Source organism: Haliotis asinina, chromosome 3 (assembly GCF_037392515.1).
Source record: "Haliotis asinina isolate JCU_RB_2024 chromosome 3, JCU_Hal_asi_v2, whole genome shotgun sequence".
NCBI classification, from domain to species: Eukaryota; Metazoa; Mollusca; class Gastropoda; order Lepetellida; family Haliotidae; genus Haliotis; species Haliotis asinina.
This window is the reverse complement of record NC_090282.1, coordinates 48,568,852-48,591,768: the sequence shown is the minus strand read 5'-3', so window position 1 is coordinate 48,591,768 and position 22,917 is coordinate 48,568,852. Positions and strand designations below refer to the sequence as shown.

At 38.7% G+C, this 22,917-nt stretch overlaps 1 protein-coding gene across 1 annotated transcript in view; it reads left to right on the top strand.

Moving 5' to 3' along the window:
• LOC137278141 (structural maintenance of chromosomes protein 5-like) overlaps positions 1-22,917 on the top strand; it is a 428,573-nt gene that overhangs the window by 151,266 nt on the left and 254,390 nt on the right. The window contains exon 13 of the mRNA XM_067810312.1: positions 14,863-15,046. Within this exon, the coding sequence (XP_067666413.1) occupies positions 14,863-15,046 (184 nt within the window). The remainder of the gene's footprint in view (positions 1-14,862; positions 15,047-22,917) is intronic.

The window sequence follows — 22,917 nt, the reverse complement described above, 5'->3', positions numbered from 1 at the left end:
TCCCACCCGATGTCAGTCGTTCCGGATCACAATTCCGGATCACTTGTCGATTCAGCCGATGGATCAGCATTCTTTTACCGCCTCGACATCCCAAAATGTTTGAGTGAGTCGGACAAAGGGAATCGTTTGAGAGGGTTATTCCATCCTCTGCGTGGTAGCGATTTGATTCAAGGGGAAGCGTTTCAACAACATGATGTGTTCACTTAACCTCATGGAATCGTTGCGGCGATTCACAATGCGACAGCGTTCACCTCACCTCCGGTGTGTGAATCGACAACCTGTTCTGGGACATCACTTATTCGGCAGCATGGTTCAGCGCTTCCTTGCGTCGATCGTACTCCATTGATTCCCCAACTGATTCGTTCCAGTGCATTGGCGTTTCGATTCACCAATGGCAAGTAGTACTTTGTTTACGGGTGTGCCAAGTGGAATCACTGCTTCGATTCATCAGAGTGGTTTCGGTTCCGTACCAATTCACAGGGTAGTGACTCAACATGCTGGGTTGAGTGCAAGCGGTTTCGGGAGTGTGGGGTGCGGGAGTGCACCTCTTGTTTCTATGTCAGTTCCACATGTGCTTACTTCACCGGTGAGGGCACCTGTTCGACGGGGTATTCAGGAGTTACGGGACCAACATATGGTGTACCACATTCAACTGCTGTGCCTAGCTTACCAGTTTCATGGGTTCCAGGATTGGAAGCAGTTATGTCACAGCCCATGGACTTTGATGATTTTGTATTGCTGTGGCGCTTCGGCGTCAGGATCCGGCGACTCCCATCTCGCTGCCTGTAACCACGTCACAGACTACAGCGTCTCATGAGTTGGTTAGACTTAGGAGGTCAGCTACACCGTCTCTGTCGTCAGACTGTTCTTTGAGTTCTGATGGGAGTTTTGATGAGGTTGATACGTCCTCACTGCTTGTGTGGATCGCTGACAAACTACAGTTACAGCGTAGTACGTCTTTGGATGATACATTGTCTACTTTTATCATGATGTCTGTCAAGGGGTCCGTTGCAATTGTCGTGGGAGGACCTATTCTGTCAAACATGGTCAGGCAGGATGTTTTTCAACAGCGCTGTTAGGGAAGTGGCTAACAGGGTGAGCCAAGACGCGCACCTGCAGGTGTCAGTGGAGTTTTTGAAGTACTAGAGATTGCAGATAGAGGAGTCTGCAAAACAGCATTGATGCGCCCGGTATGAGCCCTCCAATCCGGATTTGCATGCAAGTGTCAAATCATCCTTTCGAGGTAGAGGTAACGGGCCGTACTAATCGACAGAGGCGATCAGGTGATGCACCTAGACCCAGTGGGGGTCTGGCCAGGCTGACCCCAGGAAGACAGCCAAGCAGTGACTCAAGGACATCAAAAACAGGGTTCTTCCGCCTCCAGTTGTAACCATCCATTTGGGGATTTATGCAGCGAATTAGAAGATTCATTCGTGATGTCCATTCTGTGCAACGAGTATTAGTTGCTGATTGTGGGGAGGCTTCCCCTGACCAGGTCACTGGTGCAAAGGTCTTACCTGACTCAACAGTTACAAGTGTTGTGAGTCACCATAGACACCTTACTGGAGAAGCGGGCGATAGAGTCTTTAGGGGCAATGTCAGTGGATCCAGGGTTTTATTCCCCTATTTTTCTGGTTCTGAGGAAAGACTCAGACAAGCTGAGACTAATATTCAACATGAAGGTGTTCAACAAGAACTACCTACAGACCCCTCCTCATTTTCGAATGGTGTCTGTAGCGTTGCTCAAGACTATTATCAAACCGGCAGATTTTATGGTCAGTCTGGATATGCAGGACGCCTACTTGCACATTCCGATTTGCCCAACACATCGGAAGTTTCTGTGATTCGTGTTCCAGGGCATTCACTGCCAGTGGCTTGTGCTCCCTCTTGGAATTTCTTTGGCCCTGTGGCTAATCACACGAGTCACAAGGCCGATCACCAAATTTCTGCATGGCAGGGGGATTGTGTTCGAGGCTTACATAGATGACTGCATCCAGGCTCGGAAAGACGCTGGCATTCTGCTACTTCACATGGAGTTTGTGATGCGGCTTCTTTGCCAGTTAGGCTGGTTGGTGAATCTAAAGAAGTCGGAACTGATCCCTACATGCCGTGTGCTGTTCATTGGGGCAGTATTCAACACTCAGCCCAGCAAACCGTTTGTGCTGAGGGAGAGGTTCGACAAGATGTTACGTCTGATTCCCCTTGCCTTGTCTCAGCCCAGGACACTCCGGCAGTGGCAGGAGCGTTTGGGGTTACTGTCGTCTGCTTAGGCTCTCACTCTCAGGGGTCAACTTCAGCTTCGACCCATGCAAATGTTTCTTGCTCCTCATATCAGGACGGGCAACCTGTCCAAATTGATCATGTTACCCAGGGATCTTCATTCTCATCTACTATGGTGGATGCAAGAATCGAATGTTTGCAAGAATCGAATGTTGAGAGCCGTAGGTGCCGTTTCACCACGTGTATGTAGATGTGTCACTACATGGGTGGGGAGCTCACCTTCTCGATCAGCAAGTGGCAGGGCAGTGGTCTTCCACAGATCGTGCGTGCCACATCAATGTCTTGGAAGTCAGGGCAGTACTTTTGGCGATTACTCATTGGCACGAGCAACTAAGAGGTTTCATGATATGGTCGGACAATGCAGCGGTCAGTTCATCAATCACATGGGATCGACGGGGTCGACCCAATTTCTGAGGTGGACTCAACAGTTTTTCAACCTGGTAGACTCATTAAGCATAGCTAGCGGTTCGAGCCAATCACATTCCATTCCATTCACGTCTGAAGCGTCTGTCCCCAATGGAATGGAAGCTGCATCCAGAGGTGTTCAGGGCTGTTTGCCTCCCACCGACGGACCCGACAATAGACCTGTTTGCCACCGGATTCAATCATCAACTGCCGCTGGTTGTGTCTCCGATTCTGGATCTGTTACCCTGGGGACTAGACGCCCTTGCAATTCCATGGGACGATCGCAAAGCCTATGCGGTGTCGGGAATAAGGTTGTGTACTGTCCCTGAGCTCCAGTCCCTGTTGAGTTCGTATAAATTGTCGGATGAAACACGGAAGTTTTGACCTTCGGCTTAGGATTTGTCCGTTGTCTTGGCTCATCTTACATCGAATGAATATGAACCATTGACTGAGAAAGATTTTGAGCATGTCACGTTCAAGACCTTCTTCCTTCTGGCCTTGGCTACAACCGCGCATATATCCGAGTTGCATGTGTTGGTTGTTACCGGGACAGTCGGATCATCCCTTCAGTATTCCTCCGCTGTCATCTATCCTGGATCCAGAAGACACTGAAGATTTATCCTTGTACCTGCCTTTAACGACCGCAGCAGACTACGCAAGAGGCTCTTCATACCGCTTTCGACAGCTTCCAAAGCAGGAGTATCGCGTAAAACCTTGGCTTTCTGGTTATGATCCATGATTCTGCAAACACACCTTTGCAAATTTGCCACCACCTTTGTCCACAACGCCACATGAGACATGCGCTTGCTTCCACCATGGCGCTCCATAGGAACTGTTCCCTACAAGCCATTATGGAAGGTTGCTTTTGGAAGTCAGATACTGTGTTTGCCGCTCATTGTATCAGTAACGGACATCAAAGGCCTTCATCAATTCGGTCCATTGGTCCTCGTGCAGCAGGTGTCGTTGACCGATCCACACAGATGAGCATCTCCGCGATGTCGATATTATCCATATCGTATGTACTTTGTTCAAATGGCCTAGATCATTCTCTCCTAGGGAACTAGGGCATAGTGCACTGTCTACCCATGGCTGGATAGGCATTATTGTGCACGTGCAGAGATGATCGACACTCCGCTTATTGACCTGTACTCTCTGATCAGTCACATCAGTGAAGCGTTGAATTCCGATAACCTAACGGTTTTCGAAGCATTCGCTTCTAGGTCCTTTCTCACCTTTGTAAGTAGAGAACGTTAAACTAGTTGAGTATCTGGGCTACTCCTCCTTTAACTCATTAAGCCCTGGCCCTTGCGAAAAGATCATGAATTCTTCATGAATTCTTCATGAAGAGTTCATGAAGAATTCATGAAGAATTCATGAACATTAAATGAGACATCTACTTCATGAAGAGTTCATGAAGAAACTTCATGAAGAGTTCATGAAGAATTCATGAAGATACTTCATGAAGAGTTCATGAAGATACTTCCTGAACTGTTCATGAAGACTTCCTGAAGAGCTTTTTCGGCCTTTTTCTGCAACACAAGTCACATAATCTGACCATGCTATGCAAGCTGGCAGGCAACATATAAATTCATCACCAATAGATGTAACATAAATTAAATATCAAGCAGCAAAGAGGACACAAACAGAAAACTAGATTTTGATGGGATTTCCTTTTTATTCAAATCTTCAGCAGAAAATTCTGATTAATTATTTAAAAACAACACAAGAACCTGTATCCAAACATTGTGCTCCAGAATTAAAGAAGCTGTCATCCATATATACTTGTTCTATCTTTACTACAGCTTGGATGTCAATCAGTCTGAATCCAGGAAAATGAACTCATTAGGAACACCATTTCATGCAGTAGATTGTAATATACAATTTCAGAAAGTGTAATCCCTTCAGACTATATGTTTTTTAAGTAGACAATGAGAGTCACAACCAACAGAGAATTTACAACAGGGCCTTTAATCATCTACCTGGAAGTTGTACATGGGGCATCACAATTAATCTCAGAAGACACAGGATGGAAGAACCTTCAGGAAGAGCAGTGGTAACATCACTGAAGATGCCCACATTGGTTTAAGAATGGTTAGTGACTGAGTGAGTTGAGTTCCAGCAATATCACGACAAGGAACCCAAGAGAAGGGCTACATACATTGTACTCATGTTACGAATCAAACCCAAGTCTTCAGTGCAAAGAGTGAACACTTTGGCTCAGGAATATAATCATCGAGGAGAACTTCATCTTTGTGTTTCAACATTTGCAGAATCGCCCCCATTTCCTCAGAATTGCCCAGTGGAAATCTGAAAAACATTGCAACCAACAACATTTAATCATAGTCTTTCCATTTCAAAGAGTCTAAAGCAAATACTGAAACTTTGTTGTTTTAAAAAAAAAATTGCTCAAAATGTTAAGTATATATAACTTGTTTCAGATAATTTTTCACCTGATTAATTAAACTATTTTAAATAATTTAATAATTTAATTTTACACTGATGACCTTAAATTATTTTGTTTAATACAAAGAGTGCATATCAAGTAACAAAACTGGCTTCTGAATTACTAGTCTACATTCATAATCAAATATATTCGGAAATATCTGCATTTCCCAACACTTAAAATAATCAGCACATCATAAAATAGAAAAACGTATCTTCATGTAACTGAACCTATTTCCAACCCAAATAGATGACTAAACATTGTGGCACATTCACTTTTAATTTACAATCGGTAATTATTCTAAAACTGAATACAAAAACTACAGAGAAAATGAAACATCCCTGAAAGTGCCTATGGCAATTATCTCCCTTTTCATTTGAATTTATTTTGTTGTTTATAATCTAAGCCAAAAAAACCAAACTAGCACCTTGAACTCTGACACCATCTGCATGTGCTCAGATTTAAGTCACCAGCGTTACATGTCCCTGTGTAAGTCCCATCGTACACAAAGTTCACATTATCATTCCGTACACATCACTGATTTTCCTTCTGAGACTAAGAGACATACACTGTGTAAAAACAACACTTGATACACTGCTATATGTTTAAAAAATGTTTCTGTCATTCTCCTCAAAGAGAGTTGCTTATCCCTTCACCAATGTTTCTTTATGCATATTCCGGCACTCAAAATAATTTCAAAATTGTTGTTATTTACGTAATGCTCATGGAAATCACCTTGGGATGCATCCATAGGCAGTTAATCTAGTCGATTCCTTTATCTTGAGTCAGTTCTTGACATATCCATCGTTGTATTATCCACGAAATGCGCGAATCGCAAATTCATTAGTGATATTCATTGCCTGAATCGTTGTCTGTTGGCGAAGTTGCATTTGGCGCGTTCTGCCTCGCTCTCGCGCTCGAAGACAGCAGCAATGGCGTCATGCCGGGAAACGGTCGCGTCTTTCGGTATCGAATGTTGCAAGTTTGAAGTAAAGACATTTTTTGATAGAAAAGAAAAATTAAGTGTAAATATAAATCTTAAATCAGGAATAAATCGTGTCTATAAATAAAATAAGATGTATGATTATTGTTATCCGTTCTTAAAGTCGCAATAGATTTCGGAAGAACGAAGGGCGGGGCAGTTTTGGCACGAAAGATACTCCATCATACCGACAGTGTATAATTTCTCATCTTATGAACAAATAATGGCAAGAATTACAATATTTAGGTATCAATATCGAAATTAGAACTTGTCAATATACATGTCGTATTATTGTCAACGGCGGGGATCCCGTAAAAACATGTTCTGAGTTCACGTTCCATTGTCGATCATGGAAGAATAGTTTATAATGCTCATGTCCCTGGTCATAAATTTTATTTCATTAGTCTAAACTGACGTAGTTTTTGGGTCATATCGTGCTGGACAGGGAGTGACAGTGGAATGTGTTCTAAAATCGAGAGCATTGAATGTTTTCAACGAAAAGATCAACTTGTGGGTTATGAAAGCTGTCAGAAGCATGGCGATATCAAAATATTTTTCCATGTTTCTTTTTTTTTAGTACCGAGTCGACTGTTAATGTTTTTGACAGTTTTATGTTTTTGCTTCGTTATGAACTTTGCGGAAGACGTTCTTGCGATAGTAAAGTATCTGCATGCATGTCCGATTGTGAGCAATCACGGGAGAAATTCAAAGAAATGAGACGATTTTGACAGGAAAACTTTACTTTATGGAGTAAATATGAATAAGGAAGACAAGTAGAAAACTTCCACAGTACCAACTGGTTACGCAGCTATTTTAGAAAGGTAAGTTTTAACTTGAACTGTCCCTATGTTACTAAAACAACTCCTGTTAGGCACAGAATCGTTTAGCGTTCTTTCATGCATTGTTGCATAAATTATGAAACAACAAAAATTACTAGACAAACACTAGTAATGCCACGAGAGATAGGATTTACAGATAATTTAAACTTAATTAAATATGTGGAAAGTATGTTTATGCCTCATCTGTAATAATTTACATAACAACTTATGTAACATGAATAAAAGTATTGTAGCTTGTAATATTTATTCTGTATTTTCTTTTTAATGTAGTTTACTCTGGAAATTTGTAGTGAATAAGACTAGACTTACTTCATGAACAAAAACTTCATGAAGGAACATATAACTTCATGAAGTGTGAAATAACTTCATGAAGTTGAAGAACTCTTCATGAAATATGTCTTCATGAAGTAAGAAAACTTCATGAAGTGTGAAATTACTTCATGAAGTTGACGAAGTCTTCATGAAGTGTGTCTTCATGAAGTAAGTTCATGAAGATTTAAGCGAAAGTTGATGAACACTTCATGAACTCTTCATGAAGTCTTCATGAACTTCATGAAGACTTCATGAACTCATGAACTGAGTTTCGCAGGGGGGAGCCGCTCCACTGCCCAACACCTGGCACCCCTCGCTGACTGCCTGATTGCTTCGACGAGGCTAATTAGTGCTGATCATGCCTGATTTCCCTGACAGGTCTCGGATATGACAGGAAACTGTCTAGTCTCACAAACAAGTACTGATTATTTAATTGTGTCGTAAAGATGTAAATGGGAAAGAGGCCGATGTGAATACATATATTACAGCATTTCATGTAATTTATTACCTGTGTCTCTCATACCCCTTTGCCAGTGTGTGCTGTATTTTTATCAACACCTACGCGGTCTTTGTACGTACGAGATGAACACATATACAAATTTATCCAGTCTCTCTCATCGTATGGACTGAATTATAATATATTATTTATAATAGAGTTTAAAAAGAGCGGGTCTTGCATTATCATCGTCTATATTTTTTGCCAATACATTGCTCGTGCTTACTGACTATTTCAAGGAAAGTATCAATAGGTGTGTAAGTAACATGGAGCATATAGAGATTTATAGTTTGTCACTTTGTTCATCTGAACTTAACTCTGCAAACACACCATTCATACACATACATATTGCATGATACATTTATCAACACTCAACTTTAAACAAAGCTTCCCATCATGCGATGGGATAAAGTTTTCCGAATGTAGCGCATTATATCTGTTACTCATTATATTGGCTGTTACTTTGACCAATCGTATCGTGAGAACCGGTCACATAGGAAGGGCAAGGTGATGGGGCATGGCCTAAATTTCTGAAGAGCACGTTTGGACACTCAAAGTGATAGGGTAGAGATTGATTATTGGCTTTATCGTTGACCAATGGTAGTGTTGTGTTTCGGCTGTATCAACTATCATGCAACAATTTGTGTATTGTAAACATAACATCAATTACTGTAATGGTGTATGAAAGAAACACATAAGACATATGGGTGTAGACTGACACTATGATGAGTGTATTCGTTCTCTGATGGTGAACACACATGTCTTTGTATTGTGGAAATGTAAAACAATAACGACTGACATGCAACAATTGAAGAGAATGAGTGAATTTAGTTTTACAGCGATTTTAGCTATATTCCAGCAGTATCGCTGGGCTTCACACATTGTGCCCAACAACTGACAAGAATGGTATACAGTACCATTTGTACAACACAACTAGTGCATAAAGCGTTATCGTCCTTGGAACAAGTCTTTATGGTAGGCCTCAAAAGAGTCAACGCACAAAAACACATCACAGCTTGAACATCTGCATTTGATGTCTCGATGTTTGCCAGTCCGTTTCATTGTATGTAAGACATACTTAAACCAAATGATGTCCCTCTCATATCATTGTGAGAGATTAAATTGTTCAAAACATCTATGTCAATGGCAGTAAAGACGAATTTACACACATGCATAATAATCTATGACAGAAGCGTTTTCGCTGATACATTGCTAGTGTATACTGAATATTTTAAGGAAAGTACTAATAAGCTAGTCTGTGACTTACATATAACACATTCAGTTTGTCGCTTTGGTTCATCTAGATTTAACGCAGAAAATATACGAACATACATGCATACATATTGTATAATGCTATTCCTTGCACATACATAAGACAAAGGGTCATGGGATGGGCGTCATCAAAGTTCCCGAATAGGACGTTTTGTATGTTAACTGTTCAATATAGTCCCTGATTTGTTAAATATGACCAATCGTATCATGAGATACCTGTCACATTGGAAATGACAGGTGATGGGGCGTGGGCTAAATTTCTGAAGAGTACGTTCGGTCACTAGACAGCTTGGATACAGATTGACTATTGGTTAGATCGTTGACCAATCGATATGCTAGATTTCGGTTTTATCAACTCTAGCTATCATGAAAAACTTTGTGTATCGTGAACATACATAATCGTAAGGATGTCTGAAATGTACACGTAGGACTAACAAGCACTTTGACGAGTTTATTTTTTTTCTAAGCGCTCAAAGCGGTACAATCCGATTATTTTTACCCCGGATAACCCAATCCAATCATTGAGTAGCGATAGTATTTATTTGCGTATACATTTTGCGCACACTACTTGTACATCAAACATAATGGCTTGCTGAACATTTCAATATAATCTGTACATTGTTACAAATAAATATCATAATTCAAGTACATGTATTATAGAATTCAAAAAAGTAACATGATACTGATTTATTGTGATGCATACACTTGTAGTTGAATCTCCCCAAATATTTATGAAGATGGGCATACTTATATTTGTTTTGAAAGCAAACAAATTTCAGAAGATTGGCAATGGGCATGACTCCACAAAACAGGTTGTTCAATGACGTAACAGCGCATAAGTTTGTTTTACATTTGTCACAGGACAAAAGTTTACCTGGACATGCATTCGACCAGAGGCTGTTATTTTGAGGTTGAAAGAGGTGTTCATATATTTAGTGTTGTCTGATTGGATGATTATACGCATCAATTCCGTAACTGATATATTATCCTCCTTTTATTGATGATGGATCTGATACACGTGATCATTACACAGGATAAGATAATTACAGAGATCAAATACAAACGTTTCTTACACAATGCTTATGTAAATTGCATTGAAAAATCACATTTCAAATAAGCATGAAGCAGCTTGAACAAAATACCCCAGTTACCTTTGTATGGTTTATGTGTACTATATATGTATATTATGAGTAGATGCAAGAGCTATCACTAAATATTTGATTATGTATTATTGTCAAAAATCAATAGACGCAAATGAATTAGGTCTAAATTAGTAACTTGATTTATTTCAAATCTACACGAGTGTAATACAGTATTGCTATTTATGTCTACGATTCATTATATGAACTATTACAACGAATGAATGAATGATTTAATTTAGGAGAAGGCTTTGTAACCTTGTCACCGTTAATTCAATCAATGTGCAAACATAGTATCTTAGTATTCACTCCCAATGACGAGTAACAAACACTTACCTCCTGTAACAACATCTCATAATCCCCTTTCTCGCAGACATGTGTTCATCTGCCTGTATAAGCCCCCGACATTGCAAGCAATTGTTATCAAAACACATTAATAGTTCTTCTGATTAACACAGAAAGTAACCTCTCTCGTAAGAAAGGCTAATCTTTGATCATTACTGCTAAATTGATTGAAATTATAGGTACAGTACGAATTTAAAATGTAAAACCCCCAATACGCGGCTCTCGCTGAATGAGAAGTGCTTTTCATAACCCCCAATATGCGGCTCTCGCTGAATAAGAGGTGCTTTTTATTACCCCCAATACACGGCTCTCGCTGTGAGAAGCTAATTAATTTACCGCATATACGCTTCTCTCGGCCTTAATGAGTTAACGGCCGTGGGGGTAGTTTCGAAGCAAGGCCGTGCCAGATCACTGTGGTCTCCAAATAAATTGTGGGGTGGCAGCGTTAATTCCTTGCCAAACTGCGTCCTTTTGCTTAGCAAAAATTGTGGCTGAAACCACATTTATTTAGGAGCACTCCCAAGAGTTTTTGTGCCATGTTAGCCAAGGGGTTTTCAAAGCAACCCATTACAAGTACGGAGTAGCATGTTGGGAGTTGGTGCTACTCTTGGCCTCCTTGTGGAATGCATCCTCGCCTGTACATTGTGTCAGAGGGTGTGGTGCCTTTTGCTATGTACAGGTTCTTGTGATTTCTTATTTTCTCGGTTTCCATGGAAACGTTTCGGATCTAGTCTCAAAAGTGAGAGTTGTGTTTCGTTTCCAGAGCAGAACTCAAAAGCCGTTCTATATTTTTCTGCAAAACATGGTGTATATATCAGTCAGAAGCTGTAGTGGTGCCTTTTGCCATGTTCAGGTTTTTGTGATTTATTATTTTTTCGGTTTCCATGGAAACGTTTTGGACATAGTCTCAAAATGGAGGGATGGGCTTGGTTTCTGGAGCAGAACTCAAAAACCGTTTAATATTTTTCTGCAAATCTTAGTAGATATATCAATCAGAACCCTAAAGTGGTGCCTTTTGGTATGCACAGGTTTTTATGATTTATTATTTTCTCGGTTTCCATGGAAACGTTTCGGACATAGTCTGAAAAGTGAGAGGTGTGTTTTGTTTCCGGAGTAGAAATCAAAAACCGTTCAGTATTTTTCTGCAAATCTTAGTAGATATATCAATCAGAACCTAAAGTGGTGCCTTTTGCTATTTACAGGTTTTTGTGATTTATTATTTTCTTGATTTCCATTGAAAAGTTTCGGACATAGTGTCAAAAGTGAGAGGTGTGTTTCATTTCCGGAGCAAAACTCTAAAACTTAAAATTTCTGTCAGTAAAATTTGGTAGATATGTATGGCAGACCCCAGAGTGGTGCCTTTTGCTATTTACAGGTTTTTGTGATTTATCATTGTCTTGGTTTCCATGGAAACATTTCGGACTTAGTCTCAAAATGGGCTTCGTTTCCGGAGCAGAACTCAAAAACTCAGTTTCCATGGAAACGTTTTTGACTTACTCTCAAAAGTGAGAGAGGTGTTTCGTTTCCAGAGCAGAACTCAAAAACTTCTTAATATCTGTCAGTAACAAGACATGAAAGAAGTTATATAAAAATCTGTTTTAAAAAGAAACTACTTACACTTAGATTCACGCATAAAATTCAAGCAAACAGAATTTTGCCGAAAGCAGACAGACCCTATGGGTTAACTATTTCAATAAGAAAAACATATGCAATTCCAGATTCAGATCAAAGCCTACAAGAGTCTTCATTATTTAAAGCTATTTGATATCTTTCTCAGGCAGTTAAAAAAGAAATTGCGAAACAATCTTCAGAAATACCACGGAATGGAATCAAAGTTTATAATACCCAAATGTTTTCACAAACTAAAACAACTGTGAAAAATGGTATCCCTTTAGATGATCCTATTCTCCGAATGAAAATACATGAATTACCTATTTCTTCTCAATTTGTTGATTAGTTGAAATTATACGATAAAAGTAAGCCAATATTAATAAAAGGAAAAATATCTGGTTATCATCCATTAATGGAAAATGGGATAGAACATGATAAGAATAATATTCATAGACTTCTTGTTAGAGGTTCAAAATATTCAGGGGTGGTTGATGTTAGTTCTTTATGTATTGGTAGTATTGGTACTTCGCTTGGTGTCAAATTACAAACTGCGATTGTGGAAAAGGGTGAAGATAAATATAAAGATACTTTGTATGAATTAATAAATGATGAAAAAGTCCCCTGTCTTATATAAATACACAACAGTCTTCATCTCACTAGGAAGACTGTTTTTACGGGGAGATGAAAAGTAGTCGTGTTATGGGGTATATAAATTAATATGATTGAGGGAAGGATAGTTTTTTATTCCATGGGTTATATGGGGTGGTCCCGTATCCCCATTGTTTATACTTCTGACCGAGTCCCAAACAAAGACACAATGTGGGCCGACAGCATCCGAACTCTGTTCTGAGAGCAAGGACAACCATCACCAACGTTCTGGCAACTTTGGGCTTAATCATAACCTTGATCGTATTGGGAGGAGGAGGAGGAGCAACATCGTCGCCGTTAGCGCCATTGTTTCATTATGTAATGATATGATTTGTAATCCCAATCTTTCACAGGCTGTTTGATGGCTTTCACAAGAGGTTTAGATACGGCAAGTACCACTCCGTTTTCAGATTGATGTCGACTTCACAGCAAATGCGTTTGTACCATGCCTTGTCCGACTGAGGCAGTGTGCCAATTTCTTTCAGGATGTGCCTGACCTGGTAGAAAGCGTGAAATGTAAATACAAACTAACTCAGTTCATTACAACACGTGTCATCCAGAAACTGGTCATCGCGCACCACACTGTGCAATTTAATTGATTCTGAAAGAATTGTTTTCGGTTGTGAAACTAGGCATGCACTGCTTTTTATGTTCCTGGCGGAAAACCTATACATCGATAAATCATGCTCGAAAGTGGGAACCATTCTCAACTTCCACCATGATCTTTAATTGTGCGAGATTGACAGTGATTTTAGAGTAGAACATTCCCAATGTGTACATATTGAACGTATACAACAGGGACTTGTATATATGTAACATGTACTTAACGCTCCAAGGAATCTCGAGTGGCAAGCCTGTTCCACTGCTGCACATGATCGACCACATGATCGACAACATGTCGGGGCGGCCCAAAGTTGTGGCCTGCAACATTACCTTTGATGGTCAAACATGAGCGCAGAGAAAAACAACAAACTGTTAATCAGTAATGTACACAATGTGTTGACCGGTGGTTATCACATGTGCAAGCTAAGCAATGAAATTTTCGAGCCCTTCGGAACCAACGTCAAACTCACCAAGTCTGATAGCACGCTTTAGTTAATAAACTGAGAACAACTGATCAAACTAGGCAGTCCCTTGGCGATAATACTGAAGTTTTCTATGTATGACGTCACAATTCGAGCAACCGTCACATTTTACCAGGAGCTTGCAAAATCATGCTCTTGGCTTAGGGGCATACACCTTGCTACTTTATAACAAGTGTGGCAATATGTTGGATAGTTACCCATTTGCCTGACCAGCCTCATGCTCATTGGAAAGTGAATATTGCCTATACTAATTAATCGATTTTCGTGACATTTTGCATGTACCCCGATTGATGCTCCACCATCATTCCAGCAATATTTTTTTACTCTCACACTGGTAGTGTATTGTAAAAATCCCTTATAAGGGACCTGATCTCTGACAATTATTTCCTATATTACTAGTGAATTTTGCTGTCCTTGACATTTGATCACATTTCTTACTCTTGTTACAGCGATATCTCATGCACTCTTCTACTCAAAATCTTCAAATTTGGTGACAGCCTACATTGGCATTGGGGACTACGCAAACACAACTTAATATGGGTGATCTTTAAGGTCACCTTGTCACATTGATTTATTTTCAAATGTATGTAAGACCAATATTTTATTAAACATTGCGCTAAATTTTACCCTCTCACCTGAGTAAGAAAATATTGTCATTGTTACAAATTTCATGTAAAAAATTAGCATAATTAGTGGGTAGGGTTCTGGGTAAAAAAATTTGACCTATACCAACCCTAATGCAGCATTGATACTGACAGTGGATGCATCTGCATCTATACATTCAAATCTACTATGGTCCTGAAATATCATCAGAGAACGGAGAATATTCTGCAAAGTGACCATGAGTAAAAACTGTATCACACGTGAGATAATCTTATATGTGACAAAAAAATTTTTTTTGTCAACATTGAAATATACTTGTTGTATTTCACTTTTCTTTAGCAATACAGGACGTTGCCATGCTAGAGACAAACACTTGTATATGTTTTGTGTTTATTTTTGCAGCAAATTTGGCTTTTCCAGCTTTCTGAAAGATCTGTTTGACTGTCCTGATGCAGTGATGCGTTTCTTATGCATGCAGTACCAGGTGCATAAAATTGTTGTTGGAGATGAGCGGGTCAAGTCCAATGTCAACCGAGTCATCCAGAAAAACCCTGAACTGCATGTTTTCTACACCAAAGATACACAAGTATGTCTCCTATCTTTTTGTTCACACTTCTTCATCTTGTGTTCTCCGTAAATGTGTAGCAATCATTGTCCTATGTTTACTGGTTTACAAATTCTAGCCTGAGGTATTCAGAACTTCACTGTAAGACAAACCATTCAGGAAGACAAGGGTTTTGCGTAGAGAGTTTGATAAACTGCTTTGATGAGGTAAACATGCCATCTACATTAAAATAATATAATGCAAACACCAATTAACTCATTAAGGCCGAGAGAAGCGTATGTGCGGCAAATTAATTAGCTTCTCACAGCGAGAGCTGCGTATTGGGGGGGTAGTAGAAAGCACCTCTTATTCATCGAGAGCTGCGCATGGTCGTTAGCAGAAAGCACCTTTCATTCAGCGAGAGACTCGCATATGTGTTTTACTTTTTAAATTCATACTGTACCTATTATTTCAATCAGTGTTTCAGTAATGATCAGAGATTAGCTTTTCTTACGAGAGAGGTTACTTTCTGTGTTAATCAGAAGAACTATAAATGTGTTTTGATAACAATTGCTTGCAATGTTGGGGGCTTATACAGGCAAATGAACACATGTCTGCGAGAAAGGGGATTATGAGATGTTGTTACAGGAGGTAAGTGTTTGTTACTCGTCATTGGGAGTGAATACTAAGATACTATGTTTGCACATTGATTGAATTAATGGTGACAAGGTTACCTTCTTCTAAATTAAATCATTCATTCATTCGTTGTAATAGTTCATATAATGAATCGTAGACATAAATAGCAATGCTGTATTACGCCCATGTTCGTGTAGATTTGAAATAAACCAAGTTACTAATTTAGACCTAACTCATTTGCGTCTATTGATTTTTAAAGTTGACAATAATACATAATCGAATATAAGTGATAACTCTTACATCTACTCATAATATACATATATAGTACACATAAACCATACCAAGGTAACTGGAGCATTTTGTTCAAGATGTTTAATGTTGAGTTGAAATGTGATTTTTCAATGCAGTTTACATAAGCATTGTGTAAGAAACGTTTGTATTTGATCTCTGTAATTATCATATCCAGTGTAATGATCACATGTATCAGATCCACCATCAATAAAAGGAGAATTACAGAATTGATGCATGTAATCATTCAATCAGACAACACTAAATGAGATCTATGAACACCTCTTCGGCCTCTGGCAGAATGCATGTCCAGGTACAGTTTTGTCCCATGATAAGTGTGAAACAAACTACTGCACTGTTATATCATTGGACAACCTGTTTTGTGAAGTCGCACCGATTGTCAATCTTCTGAACCTCGTTTGCTTTCAAAACAAATATAATTATGCCCATTTTTCCGGAGATTCAACTGCAAGGGTATACATCACTATAAATCAGTATCGTGTAACTTTTTATCCCCCGTGTAATGAGAGCGGATATAGTCGATGCCTTGTCGGTCCTTCCATCCGTAATCGTTTTGTTTCCGGAGCATAACTCAGAAACCGTTCAATATTTTTAGACCAAACCTGATAGATATAGTAGTCTCAGCCTATGGTTGTGCCTTTAGCTATTTACAGAGTTTTGGCATTTATATTTTCTTCGTTTTTCCATGGAACATTTTGGTGAAAGTCTAATGGTGGGGTGGGCTTCGTTTCCGGAGCAGAACTCAAAAACCGTTGAATATATCTACTTGGTAGATATATCAGTCAGAACCTAAAGTGGTGCCTTTTGCTATGTACAGGTTTTTGTGATTTATTCGGTTTCCATGGAAACTTTTCGGACATAGTCTCAAAATGGAGGGATGGGCTTGGTTTCTGGAGCAGAACTCAAAAACCATTCACTATTTTTGTGCAAATCTTGGTAGATATATCAGTCAGAACCTATAGTGGTGCCTTTTGGTATTTACAGGTTTTTGCGATTTACTGTTTTCTTTTTTTCCATGGAAATGTTTTGGACATAGTCTGAAAAGTGAGAGGTGTGTTTCATTTCCAGAGCAGAACTCATAAACTTCTTAATATCTGTTAGTAAAACTTTCTAGATATGTGTGGCAGACCCCAAAGTAGTGCCTTTTGGTTTTTAAAGGTTCTTGTGATTTATTATTTTCTTGGTTTCCCAGGTAACCTTTTGGACTTTGAGGGTCGGGTTTCGTTCCAAGAGCACAACTCAAAAACCATTTCATACCTTTCAACAGATCTTGGCAGATATATGAGATAGATCTAGAAATTGTGACTTAGCTGGTTACAGATGTATGGCATTTATAATTTTCAAACTTTTTCAAACAATTCAAACTTATTCTACAAGTAATCTGAGTAATTCTCAGGTTATTTGTCCTTTCAAACGTGGGGGCCGGGGGCATATGTCATCTTCTGATGACTCTGAATTGAATTCTATAATACATGTACTTGAATTATGATATTTATTCGTAACAATGTGCAGATTATATTGAAATGTACAGCAAGCCATTATGTTTGATGTACAAGTAGTGTGCGCAAAAAGTATATGCAAATAAATACAGTCTCTACTCAATGGTTAGATTGAGTTATCTGGGGTAAAAATAATCAGATTGTACCGCTTCGAGCGCTTTAAAGAAAAATAAACTCATCAAAGTGCTTGTTAGTCCTACGTGTACATTTCAGACATCCTTACGATTATGTATGTTCACGATACACAAAGTTTTTCATGAAAGCTAGAGTTGATAAAGCCGAAATCTAGCATCTCGATTGGTCAGTGATATAACCAATAGTCAATCTGTATCCAAGCTGTCTAGTGACCGAACGTGCTCTTCAGAAATTTAGTCCACGCCCCATCACCTGTCATTTCCTATGTGACAGATATCTCATGATACGATTGGTCATAGATAACAAATTAGGGACAAAAATTGAATAGTTGAGATACAAAACGTTACATATATGATATGTATTCACAACTGCTTTCTTTCAACATATACCTTTACAACGCCATTAAACAATCAGGACTTCCTCATATGATGAGACAGTTTCCTGTAATCTCCGAAACCTGTCAGGGATATCAGGCGTGAATAGCCCTAATTAGCCTCGCCACAGCCAGCCAGGCAATCAGCACAGGGCTCCAGGTGTTGAGCAGTGAAGTGGCTCTCAGGCTTAATGAGTTAACCAAAGCCCTTCAAAGACTTAACCAAAGCTGTAAATGAATTTAGAATTTTATTCTAGATGGCTTTTACATAAGAGCTTATTTAAGACGACTTAATTAACTATATACTTAATTTGTCAAATAATAAATTATCTTGTGTTTGAGTGTTTGAATGAATTGTCTTGTTTCATGAACATTTATGCCTGTATTCCTTACACCACTGCATATCCTCTGACTGAGCAGTCCCCTGGCTGCTTAGTTTTTGTTGTAACAGGGATTCAGGAATAAAATTTAAATTGTTAAAAAGAATCTAGGAGATAGAGAAGCAAATTTGAGAGAAGTTTCTGAACTAGTGGCATTCTTTTTTCTATGATGAACAAATAACTTCATCAGGGGATTTCAACTTGTTCACTGATGCAGTTTGTGGTGTAGGACATGAAGGATGCCTCAATGAGGCATTATTTGCACCGTTGTGTCCCCGCAATGTTATAAACTTTACAGAATCAGCACAATCTATGGCCTTTTTAGAGTCGTTTATCCTATTGTGGTATTAACCATTCCTTTTGGACACAAGTGGTCTAAGAAGATTGCAGAAATTCCATGCCCTAGCACCACATGCAGTTGTTCATCCAACACCCTGCCACCCCAGCTCACAAGTAATGTGGACCTAAACAGACATTTGGATACCTTGAAGGCTTGTGTTCTGCAGCAGTCAACCAACACACAAGAACTCTACAAGTTTCCAGGCTTAAGATTAGGTTCAGCTTTTATTTCACACTGATCAATAGCAACATACTTCCACCAAGGAATTAAAGGGGCACTTATGCAGAGCAGTTTCCGTGGACTGGTTGTTCTTTTATTATTGTTTTTCTCCTGTGAGTACCCAGATAATATCCCAGAATTCATGGCTGGTTCATTCCAGTACGCGGAATTGAGAGTTTTATTATAGACAGATCAACTGAGGTGAAGTCATTTTTATTTCATTACAAATGTATTATGTAAACAAATGAAACACTTTGAAGGTTAATCATTTGCCCGTGGTAGAAATGGTTAAAACCTTTTAGGACGGAAAAATACGCAAATGTATGTCTGTATATTTTGTCTCATAACCCTAAATCAGGAGCACCTTTAGAATACAGCACCACAATTTCTCGTAAGGACGTTCCCAGCCGTAGGTCACATGTCAGTGAGACAGGCAACCAGTTTGTGAGAACCCGTTGGACGCGAACCCGCGACCTTCGGATTGTAAGCCCGACAGGTAACCAACTGAGCTACGTCCACACTGTTGCACAATGTGCAAATCTAGCTAGTCATTCCTGTGATGTCACAGAAATGAACGGAAAGAGTCAAATTGGTTACGGACAATTACGAAGGTTATGGGTAGACTTGGTGCCTCGTGCTTTCAATCTACTGATGGTTGCTGAATGGTCCCGATATCATTTGGCCCGATCGTCCCATTCCTTAATCTACAAGATACCATGTTGTGTTGAATGAGCCAATATGGTTTGAATTGAAAACGATTGTTGACGTCAGGCGTCAGACGTTGATTTCATGGTGCATGCATGAATGGTCGACATGTTTGTGTAAAAATGATTGTGTGCTTTCATGACAGAAAAGTGTTGTAGGGAACACAGTAAGGATAATGTGGATCGCGCTAAGGAATGAGTGAGACATGGGCATGTTTGGTGATGGCACGAGTGTGAGTTAGACTTCGAATCATTATGGAAAATGTGTAGATCTAGAGGTGAAAGTTGCTGGAGGCTGATTTCCCCCAGCCCAAAATTTCGACATTAAACCATTTCATTGTTTATTTAACTTTTGATGTTTTTGGTCTCCCGTTTTTCTTTGTGAACAAAGTATTAAAAATGGAAAAGGAAAACAATTGGTACTCATGCATTTACCTACTATTTTGGATTAGGTCCCTTACCCTAACCCTAGACCCTAGACCCTAGACCCTAACCCTAACCCTAACCCTAAACCTAAACCTAAACCTAAACCTAAACCTAAACCTAATCCTAATCCTAATCCAAACCCTAACCCTTGGAATAATTCTAATACATATGCTCACCGAATCAGCACGAAAATGGCTGACGAATCCAGTGTAGTCTTACCGCTTCGAAAAATAAATATTTCCTTGTAGTGGTGCAAATTACTGAATGACAAAGATATATATGTATATTAGTTTACAGTTATAATTCATTTGATCCAAATAGTTACGTTTGAAACTGAAATATAGAATATGTTTAGATTATTTTAATTGACCAAAACTGTGAATAATAAAACATGGCGCAATATGACCAATGTAAGTCATTCTTACTAAATTTAAAAATACAAAATATATAAATACTCAAAATATAACACCTCAGCACCTCTTAATACAAAGAAATATGAGCATATTAGTCAAAAAAGAAAAAATATTTTAAAATTGCGCATCTGCCGGGAACTACCACTGGAAACTCACAACATCGTTGGGTTTGTGTAATGACATGGCTGGTAGATATGAAACATCAGTGAGCGGAGCTTATACACACTCACTGAGCTTTACAACCTTGTTGCTATGCCAGCGTCATAGGGTATTGGTTCAAGAACATGCTTTTGAACAAAATCACCTGCAATTACGTAAAATAGTATTATGACGTGTCTTTAAAGTTTGTGGTGCTGTATTCTAAAGGTAGGCCCAAAATTAGTTTCTTGTCATATTTGTATGTGAAAATTAATGAAAGAACATACAGTCTGCTTATACTTATAGTAAATTTCTAAAATGACTGGAACGTTTAAACATTGTATAGGCTGCCAATGTTGATCCCATGCGCAATCTAGTGTGTGTTTTCTGATAGATTCTGCTAACTGCTACAACAAGTAAATTAAAACAAAATGCAAATAATGAATTTAAAACAGGCTAATGTTACAGCAACAATGTCAGGCTACTACCTTGGTCAGGAATGTATCCATCAATATCCACATAAAGAGCGATATTCCATTCATTTGCAGCTGGTAAATAATCCTGCTCTATGTCATGTGTCTTAAAACAGTCTAATTTGCGAAAAAGTAACACATCGTTTCAGGTCTTTCACATTGGTGAAAACCTGATAAACCTCTCATTGGTCACCCAAGATAGCACACCTGGCAAGTAATTGCATGATGTCCGCCATTTTATGTAATATAGTTAACCAATAATGAGCAATCAATCAATCAACACAATGGTGGTTAATTCTTTGAAGGGAGGATGTTGTTTTTACACTCACACTTTATGACAGGGTGTAGTCAGTATACATTAGTACATCTACACACACTGCCTTTTGACAAAGGTAAAAATAATTAATCAATCTGCGTGTTATCTGTTAATCTTTTGATCAATGTTTGTTTTTGTAACTCAGCTGATAAATCCTTACATGCACATATTACATGACATGTAATACATTTGGCACATCAGACTTTAATTTATAATGAAGTATAATAATCCAGACAGGAAAAATGCCAAATGGGAACCTTTGTTGAGTAATCTGAGTGGTGTCACCACTAATTAAACCTGTTATAAATTCATTAACTGGCCATCAAGTGAATGATGACAAATAGCACCTGTAGGTTTATACTATCAAACGCGAGTTACAGCAAGGAAGATGTAATCTCTGTCGCATGCAGCCTGAAAACACTTATGGCCCAAAACTGCTTTGAGGATACCGACGGAACTTCGTTGTTACATAAGAAATACATACCGGCATTTGCTATGTGTTTAGGTAAATAGGTGTAATCAGTTTTTTATCCATGCAGGGGGATAAAGTCGACGCCTCGTCTGTCCATTCGTCCGTCCATAATCATTTTGTTTCCGGAGCATAACTCATAATTCTTAGACCAAGCTTGATAAGTATAACAATCTCAACCTATAGTTGTGCCTTTTGATATTTACAGAGTTTTGGCATTTTTTTTTTTTTTTTTTTTTTTCCATGGAACATTTTGGTGTTCATTTCCAGAGGAGAACTCAAAAACCGCTCAATATTTTTCTGCAAAACTTTGTGGATATATCTATCAGAACCTGAAGTGGTGCCTTTTGCTATTTACAGGTTTTTGTGATTTGTTATTTTCTTGGGTTCCATGGAAACGTTTTGGACATAGTCTCAAAAGTGAGAGGTGTGTTTCATTTCCTAAGCAGAACTTCTTAATATCTTTCGGTAAAACTTGGTAGATATGTAGGGCAGACCCCAAAGTGGTGCCTTTTGGTATATACAGGTTTTTGTGATTTCTTATCACAACTCGAAAACTATTCAATATCTTACAGCAAAACTTGGCAGATATTTGAGGCAGACCACAAAGTGATGAAATCGTTTCTAGAGCACAACTGGAAAACCATTTCATATCTTTCAACAGATCTTGGCAGATATGAGACAGATCTTGAAGTTGTGTCTTTTGCTGTTAACAGATATAGCATTTATATTTTTCATGACTTCCATGGAAACGATTCAAACTTAATCTAAGAAAACATCAAGTAACTGTCAGATGATTTGTCCTTTCAAATATGTGGGGGCCAGGGGGATATGTCATCTTTTGATGACTCTTGTGTCACGTAAGAAAATATTCAGATTTCTCTTCCAATGGCAAAGTCATCAGTTTTAGTTTGCGAATTCAAATAAATCAACTGTGTGTTTTTATTATAATAGATAATAAAGCAGGGTAGCTACCATACCTACCAAAATTTATGTATGATTTTTACTATGACAGCTGGGCCGTTACCCTCAGAACTATCTAAATTTAAAGCTTTGTAATCTTTCGGACTTATATGAAACAAA